The sequence below is a fragment of the Myotis davidii genome, unplaced genomic scaffold (genome assembly GCF_000327345.1).
Source record: "Myotis davidii unplaced genomic scaffold, ASM32734v1 scaffold570, whole genome shotgun sequence".
NCBI classification, from domain to species: Eukaryota; Metazoa; Chordata; class Mammalia; order Chiroptera; family Vespertilionidae; genus Myotis; species Myotis davidii.
The window spans coordinates 2,863,954-2,873,188 of record NW_006283631.1 but is presented as its reverse complement, the minus strand read 5'-3'; the positions used below and the strand labels follow the sequence as shown (position 1 = coordinate 2,873,188).

Here is a 9,235-nt window from a genome sequence, read left to right as displayed (position 1 = left end):
GATGACCCATGGGTGGGCCCTTCCCTCTCCTGTGGGCGTCTACTTCTCCTTTTCAGGCCTTGTCATCCCTGAGCTCAGGCAGCCCCTGGAGAAAATGGTGTATGACTTATTTATAGTGCTTTCAGAAAAATAATGTAAATAGTGATTTTATTTTTAAATTCCAGTTAATAAAGGTTTATTTGATTTGTCTACGTTTTACTTCATAATTATGATGACATAGGAATCATTGGGAAAAACTGCATGTCTTTTAAGGATCCTATGTTTTTTCACTTCCAGTGTCACTTTTAGCTGTGGTCTTCCTCTATTTGGTGAACCGTGCCCAAGGTAAGTAGAAGTTCAGGCATTTTCTTCTTAACCCACAATAGATAATCTGTGGGGTCACTGGGATGTCTCCATGCCTTTCTAGAAGCCAGTGAGTGTTTTAGCTCAAGTATAACAACATTCTGTCCATAGTGATGGAAACATTTCATTATATAACTAGAGGCCTGGTGCATGGATTCATGCACGGGTGGGGTCCCTTGGCCTGGCCTGCGATCAGGACCATCCGGGGCTGTCTCGCCCAGTCCCCATCAAGGTGGATCAGGGCTGGCCAGCAAGGGAGAGACCGAGGGAGGTTTCTGGCCTCTCGTCCAGTCCTGATTGGCCAGACCCCAGCAGTAAGCTAACCTATGGGAGCGTCTGCCCCTGGTGGTCAGTGCATGTCATAGCAACTGGTTGAACAGTCAACCCAACGGTCGACTGATTGGTTGGACACTTAGCATATTATGCTTTTATTATGTAGGATTATGTATTCTGGACCTTCACGTTCATTAAAATTGTTGTCATGTTCTTTCTGGCCTGTTGAATGTAAGTTTTAGAAAATTTTGGATTTTTAAAAAAATACATTTTTATTGATTTCAGAGAGGAAGGGAGAGGGAGAGAGAGATAGAACCATCAATGATGAGAGAGAATCATTGATCAGCTGCCTCCTGCACACCCACACAGGGGATTGAGCCTGCAACCTGTGCATGTGCTCTGAGCGGGAATCGAATCATGACCTCTCCTGGTTCATAGGTCAATGCTCAACCACTGAGCCATGCTGGCCAAGCTAGATGTTGTTTGTATATTAGCATAAAGAAGTATATTAGCATAAAGAAGCATTTTTTTAAAAAAATATGTTTTTTATTTATTTTAGAGAGAGAAGGAAATGTTTCAATGCTCAGTCACTGAGCCACACACCGACTGGGCAATAAAGAAGCATTTTTAGAACCTAAAGCCCTTCCTGTGTTATTGTCTTATATTAAAAAAAAAAGTAAATAAATTTTCAGCTGAAATTTTCATTTTAAGGTTGAAAGTATTTGATATAGAATGAGAAATTGCAGATTTTTTCTTTTGTGAATATATGTGAACTACATGCATTTGTGCTTTGTGTGTGTGAGTTCTTTATAAGATTTTGATGTTTCCTATATCAATTTTTTCTAACTGCCTTATCCTTAAAGGCTGTTTGCTATATATTTAGAAGAATGTATATGTGTGCTGTTTCCATAATTTTAGGTCTTTTCTTTAATTTTTCTAAGTTTTCACTATTACTGAATATTAATACAATGTCCCTATTAAGAAAACCTGAGGTAATACAGAAATTCAAACTTCAAAAAAATGCTGAAGTTAAGGAGTGACTACTTGTATCCTATAAGGATTTAAAAATAAAAAACATTTTTCTCTTGGGACGGTTCCAGGAAATAAACTATTTCTTTCTCATATTTCATAGTATATCAGTGCAAATGTATTTGTGTGTGTGTGTGTGTGTGTGTGCTTGAGCTTGCGTGCATGTTTGAATTTTTATAATAGTTACATTGAAAAGATTTAATGCTTATTTGTGTTTTAGGTGGGAACCTAAATTACTCTGCAAGACAAAGGGAAGAAATGAAACTTTCTCATGCTGAGTAAGTATTGAAAAAGAGAAAAGTTTTTTTTTTTATTTTGAAAATCTTGGACATTAGCATTGTATTTCAAAGTATTAGAATTGGATTTTTAAGAAATCAGTCTTTTTCTTGTGTTTCGAGAGCTAATGATCATCTCTGGAACTATAACAACATTCTTGTTTGGGTCAGAAAATTGTAAAAGGTGGATATCAAGGTCTCAAATGAAGGCAGGGTGGGAGAATTTGGCTTTAAATTGCCTTCTGAGAGACAGAGCAAAGGTCTTTGTCCTGAGTTTCTCTGTTGAGCTCACCCTTCTATTCTCTGATGTTTTCTTTTTCTTAACTAGTTGAGATCATTTTTCATCTTTTCTTGGTACTAACATGCTATTCTGTGTTCTTTGACTCATTTGGAACAAATTAAAGTATATAGTGTGTTTTAAGTTAAATTAATATTTTTCATGAGTATATGCTACCATCTAATAGTGATTCTACATGCTACAACATAATGGTTATTCTATTTCCTATCATTTGTACAACATAATAGTGTATATCACACACTATTGCTATAACATAATAGTGATTCTGTTTCCTATTATTTCTAATTTTTTAGATAGTGAATACTTTTTCCCTTTAAAATTTTATTTTTAAATATATACCATTTAATTGTAAGTTTTGTGAATTTTGAATAAGTTAAAATCTGGTAGAACAAGGCTATTTAGTTCTGGGGGTGATTCTTGGTCATGTCAAATTCCCTTTTAACATAGTAATTCTATTTCTAGAAATACATTTTAAGAAAATAATCAGAAGTGTTGTGAGTTTTAAATATATTTACGATAGTCTGTTTATTATGTAAAAAAAAATAACCCAAATGTCCCATGATAGGGAAATGGTTAAATGTATTATGATGCATCCATATAGTATGTTTTTAAAATTATGTTTTAGAAGGACTTTTAAAGTCAGAGATATTTAACATGCTACATGTTAAGTAAGCAAAAGAAAAAAATGCAAATATATTCTAATTTAATTATTTTTAAAGTATGCAAACGTGTATTTCTTAAACCTATTATTTGTATATAATAGAAAAAATAGGAAAATAGGAAAAAATGAAAGAAAAGCCCCCAAATATTAACAGTTCTATTTGAATGGTAGGGTTATAAGAGTTTATTTTTTCTTTGCTTTTCTGTATTTTCTAAATTGGTCCTGTGTTACTTTTACAGTCATGAGGAGTTAAAAGATTATTCAGCAAAATGTGGACTCTCAGTATTTGGCGCTATGTGTTTTGTAATGCTAATGGTTTTTATTCTGTAAGCCAGATGGGGCTTTGTGTTTTTTCCTCCCCTTTTTGATAATATATTGCATTCTGTTTTGCAGATGAGAAGTTTAAATGACTGTGTCATGAGAGTGGGCTGCACACATCATTGATCTGAAAACCTCTATTAAAAAAATTATATAGAGTTTAGTCAATAGGAAAAATAATGGCCTGGAAAGTTATGTTTATATTTCAAGTACACCTGTTTCTAAGTATATTTGTGAGGACTATTTTACTCTCTGTCTTTTGTGTGTTGCTGAAGAATTTTACTTCAGAATAGGCTAATCAACAGTGAAGTTTAGGAAATTACTCTGGGACTTGCAGGTGAATTTCAGTAAGGACAGTAAATAATGGAGATCATTGGATTTATATTGAGATCATTTTCACAAAGTATATCATAGAGATTTGGCCTTTTCTTTATCTTAAAGCAAAAAATATTTTTTTAAAGCTTTTAAGGGGGAAAGGGATGTTTTATTATAGTGTAAACCATGGCATTTTAATAGGCATTCCCTTTTGTAATAGGGACTATTTGAAATATACTTGATGAAGTCTCTTCATTTTTACAAATAGATTGTGTTCTGCTCTTTTTACTTATGAGACAGGTTGCTGAGCGGTGACCCTTTTGAGCTTCTCTCTCTCTCTCTCTGTTACTAAGCACCTTTATTACTTAGGGACATAAGTTTGTGGTATGAGCTTTCTGTACAGTTTTTTAATATAGTCTAATTAATTACTGAAAATGTCCTCTAAATGATGATAATTCCATTTCTACATGGATAAATAAAAACATTGTAAAAGGAATCTACATGATGTCTTATAACTTTTGAGTTTTTTAAAAAAATCTTAAAACACTGATTTTAACTCTTATTTATGTGGAAGATTATAAGAAAATCTGTGTTGGACTAAAGAAAATTTACCTAATTATTTGTTCAAAGATTATGGGGATTAGCTTTTTCTCTAGTGTAGGACCTTAATGTGACATTTATGTTTTTCACATTAAATAAAATGTGGATATGAAATTTCTCTGACAGTTTTAAATGCTTTTCAATTGACTTATTAGTCTTAGCATATTAAAGTCAAGGACTTTTTCATGTATTTTGCTATATGTGCACACAGATATTTTAGACAACTATTAAACTAATGAGATTAGCTGATTATATTGTTTAAAGTACATGGCATAATATTGTATGCCTAAAGTTTCTGGGACAGATTGAAAGTGCATTCCTTTTCAGGGTAAGTTTACTTTCATCCATGTTTCTGATTTACAGTATATTGTGTCATTATTCAGTTGTTGGTTCTGTGGGCTTGACTGCCCTGTGCCTGTTCTAGCCCCTGGTGAGTGAAGGCTGGCCTCACAGCTGGGAATGGTGCAGGAGGTCAGCTGCTGCTGCTGCCGGAGGGCTGTGGTCTGGCCCTGCCCTCGTCTTTCCACTACCTCTGTGCCCAGCACAGTGACCTGCTTACATTGTTTTCAGTCGAATCAGGTTCCGTCCCTTCTCAGGGGCTTTGTCCATGCTCCCTTTGCTTAGAGGATTTTGTCCTGGATTCTCTATGACCTGGTTTCACCTGATTTCCAACAATCTTAGCCCCAGCTCAGAACCTATTAGAACTAATTATTCCTATGGGAACTAATTATTCCTATGGGAACTAATTATTCCTATGGTCTTGGAAAAATCCTGTACTTTTGCTTCTTAATTTATCTGAGCCTTTATTCCAATGAGGAATTTGTGATGGTGTGGGTTTCTGTCTCTTTCTTTAGATTGTAAGCTCCTTGAGGGCGAGAACTGTGTCTGCTAATGTTAATAATGATTATGTTGATAGTGCCCAGCACTGAATAAATATATTTTGAATTATTCATAAATAAAATGAGTAAATTTGAGTATCTTTTTTGAAGGATAAGTTGGAAATGTGAATAAGAAGACCTAAGAGGGGTAGAATGTTAGGCTGCAAGACTTTTGGCTTAGCAATTCCATTTCTAATAGTTTATCTTAAGGAAACCATCAGATAGATACACATTTTTATATATTTTAAGGAAGTATCTTCTTTGCGTGATTGCTTATAATAGCCTAAAACAGGAAACCTCCCAGTCAAGTACATCGTATCATGTCCCTAAAGTGAAATAGGAAGCGCCGTTACATGGTTTCATTGGCGTGCATACTGACCTAGGCAATGATGGCTTTATTATGTGGGAGACTCAGTGCTGCTGTTCCTGTAAAAGCAAACACAAACGTGTCTGAAGGGTATGCACATGAATGTCTTTGAGTCGGGAGAAAGTGGATTGTTAGAAGGGAGAAAGGTAGTGTTTTCCAAAGAGCTTTGAGGATACAGGAAGGAGTTAAACAGAACCTTGAGTTAGAAATAGAATTTGCACTTACAGTAAGAAAATTGCAGGAGAACTGTAGGAGACAAAGCAATAGAGAATGGGGTATGGGCTAACTGAAATAATGCACTTACATTTTGATCCCAGTGGTAGCAAAGAACAGCTGTAAGTTGTCTACAAGTTGCCCGAGATTTCTGGAATGCCTCCACCTCAGCCTCTTACTACCCCTTGGTTTCTCTCCTTTGCTTGTTCTTGGAGAGCTCCCCTGGGGGCAAGGGTGGGGAGGTTGTTGAACACTGAGCAGGGATTTGCCATTAAGAAGTTGGTGGGGAAAACTTTGATGTTTTGTAAGAAATACTGAAAAACCCTTGACATCGTGCAGGTAGGCCAGACAACCAACTTAGGACACACTTACTACCACTTATTCCCCTGAGGTGTTTGTGTATATGATCATGTTCTCAAATGATGAGTCATCTCCTTGGTAGATCTTTGTTATTCTCACATCAGGGCAGCTGTTCTAATTTACAATACTCCCTAAACTGACTTCCCCCATTGGTTTGACTACAAATCAATTGTGAAATGAAAACCAGTGGACCCATTTGGGATTAGCATGTACTTGGTAGGAGTTGGTCTTTTTGGAATGGATCGTCTCTCGTACTTGTCTCCTGAGTTTTACTAGGTAGTAGTTCTCTGGGCGTCCATTTCCTGATTAGCACATACAGTATCAGTTTGCTCAATTCTCCAAGGAAAAATCTGATGATGTTGGGGTTTTATGTGTTACCACATTCGGGTGGTTTTAACCTTCAAAGCAGATCCTATCTGCCCTGGGGAAGAGGTAAATAAAGGTGTCAGGATAATAGGTGATCCTTTTTCCTCTATCCAAGCCCAGTAGAGCCCAGATTTCAGAGGGTACAGTGGACAAGAGCTAGACACACTGTCAGTGGAATGAGGTGGGAGAAGAATGAGAGAAGCTGGATTTGAGCTGGCAGCAGCAGAGCTGGAGAGCTGGAGATGGCTGGAAAGAGAACCGCCCCATATTAGCAGCAGGAAGCCTGGGTGGGACATGAAGGTAGTCAGCAGATGGGCCTGGAGACGGCCCATCTCAGGTTTTAACAGTCATTTCTCATGAAATGGAGCGAGTGTCAGAGGAGAAATATGTGTCCTCTTTGGATTCTTGTGGGGTCTGTGGGGATGGATCCATTCCAGACGGGGTAGATGGGGAAGAGGGGGAATGGGTGTATTTAATGGGCATTTAAAAATGTTTTATTTTCATGACTTTATAGTTCTTTGAATTTCAGTAGATATTAGATTTGTGTTCTGGCTACCACACTAGGATATGGAACAGTTTCTTAATGAACATTTCAAAGGGGAACTATTTATAATGTTTTAAGATAACATATATGTGCTGCCTTCATTTAAGAGTTATTTTAGAAAGTTTTGAGTTGTTTTCCAGCACTTGGACTTTTGAAATGCTTTTCTAACCTGACGACAAAGTGCATAACTTTTTTATGTTTCTTTTACTTAAATAAATATGCTGTCTTTCAGAGACTACAATATTTCACCTTTTTCCCCCCCACAATTTTTAAAATATATTTTATTGATTTTTTACAGAGAAGAAGGGAGAGGGATAGAGAGTTAGAAACATCGATGAGAGAGAAACATCGATCAGCTGCCTCCTGCACGCCCCCCAGTGGGGATGTGCCGGCAACCAAGGTACATGCCCTTGACCGGAATCGAACCTGGGACCCTCTATCCACTGAGCCAAACCGGTTCGGCATATTTTACCTTTTAATGTCTCTGAAATTGGCTGTATCTTGTCTTTGACATCATCTTATGATTCAAAGAAATGTAGTAATGAGGAAAACCAAGCATCCTATATAATAAAAGGCTGATATACAAATTGTCCCCTCGGGAGTTCGACTGACTGTGAGTTCAACCGACCGGGAGTTTGACCACTCGCTATGACTTGCGCTGACCACCAGGGGGTGGTGCAAAATGAAGAAAGGCCCCGGCCTGCAGCCAGCAGCCAGCAGCCAGGTGAAGGAAGGCCCTGATCAGCCCTGATGGCTGGCCAGGCCTAGGGACCCTACTCATGTACGAATTTCATGCACCAGGCCTCTAGTGAGCCTATAATAATGCTTGATCATGTAAGATATGCGGATTTCTGTGTTATCATTCCTTTCTGGCATCACTGAACCTAGGCTCTTTAGTAGAGGTGGTGATTCAGAGATGTGGAAAATGTGGAACACCTTCCTTAAGGGTCTCATTGATGAAGAGGGGAAATGGACAAAGGACCAGTGGCTGTGATTGTGGTACAGCCTGATGAGCACTACCATAGAGCAATGGCTATTCAGAGCAATGGTATTCACAGATGGTCTTTGAGCTGCATCGTAAAGGATAAGTAGGATGATGCACCTAAGCAGAGGAGGTGTGGGTAAAATTGGGGGAAGGTCAGAGGTTCCAGAGCTAATCCTGAGAGAGTCTGCTGGTTAATGGAAGTGGGATGAAGGGGGAGCATGGAAAGTTTAGGTTGAAAGCTTTCATATGAGGCACATTGCTGAGGGCTTTTCATTCCATGTTCATTTTGATTTTTTTAAAAAAAATTCCTCACCCAAGGAAATGCTTAGAGAGGAAGAAAGAGAGAGAAACACTGATGTGCGAAACATTGATTGGTTGCAGTCATATGTACCTCAACTGGGAATCGAACCCACAACCCTCAGGCCTGTGCCCTGACTGGGGAATTGAATGGCAGCCTCTTGGTGCACAGGATGAAGCTCAACCAACTGAGCCACTCTGGCATGACTTATTTTTATCTTAATCCTGAAGGCAAATGGGAGCTTTTGGAAGATTTTTATGTTGGGGATTAAGAAAGGATTTACGTTTTGGAAGATGACTCTACTAGAAGGAAGGGAATGAATTGGAGGTTAAGGGGAACAAATGTGGAGTCAGTAGGTTGGAGCAGTGAAGCCCACGAGAGATGATGGGAATTTGAACGAAGGCACTGGCAGTTGAGAGGAAGGAGAGAACAGGTTCTAGTGATGCTTCAAACTTACTGTGAGCACGATTGTGACGAGGGGGAGAGGCTGGAGTTGAGGATGACTCTTCAGGTTTCCGGTGTGGATGGATGGTGTTGCCACTTTACCAGAAAGAGCAGGTTTGGGAAGAAAATGATTTCAGTTTTGGCATTTTGAAGTTTGCAGTGCCCAAGGGTCTGTTGTATGGGTGGAAGCATAGATTTGAAATATAAGAGGATTTCTGGCCCATCAGTGAGTCAGTGAGATTGTGCAGGAAGAGTGTGGGAATGAGAGAAGAGTGCCACGCTCAGCCAGTGTGGCTCAGTGGTTGAGCATCAACCCATGAATCAAGAGGTCACCAGTTCCATTCCCCGTCAGGACACATGTCTGGGTTGTGGGCTCGAGTCCCAGTAGGGGGCGTGCAGGAGGCAGCCGATCAATGCTGTGCTCTCACATCAATGTTTCTCTATCTCCCTCATTCTCTAAAATCAATAAAAACACATTTAAAATAAATCAGAGGACAGAATCCTAAGGTACACCCACCCACACTTACAGGGTGGGAGCAGGACAAGATGAGAAGGGAAGTAGGGGAGGGTTCATTCTGTGGAAGAAAGGGGGAGTTTAAGAAGAGAGTGGGTGACAGTGGCAAATGCCCTGACGCTCAAGCAGGATAGGGTCTGGGTGCCCATTCAGTT

The 9,235-nt window shown here is 38.8% G+C and overlaps 1 protein-coding gene across 3 annotated transcripts in view; it reads left to right on the top strand.

The window, feature by feature from the left end:
- MFSD1 (major facilitator superfamily domain containing 1) overlaps window positions 1-4,229 on the top strand; it is a 21,756-nt gene extending 17,527 nt beyond the window's left edge. For all 3 annotated transcript variants that reach the window (XM_006753818.2, XM_015565536.1, XM_015565534.1), the window contains 3 exons: window positions 277-324; window positions 1,865-1,922; window positions 3,272-4,229. In XM_006753818.2, the coding sequence (XP_006753881.1) occupies window positions 277-324; window positions 1,865-1,922; window positions 3,272-3,275 (110 nt within the window). In that variant the 3' untranslated portion in view covers window positions 3,276-4,229. The remainder of the gene's footprint in view (window positions 1-276; window positions 325-1,864; window positions 1,923-3,271) is intronic.
- The last annotated feature ends 5,006 nt before the right edge of the window (window positions 4,230-9,235 follow it).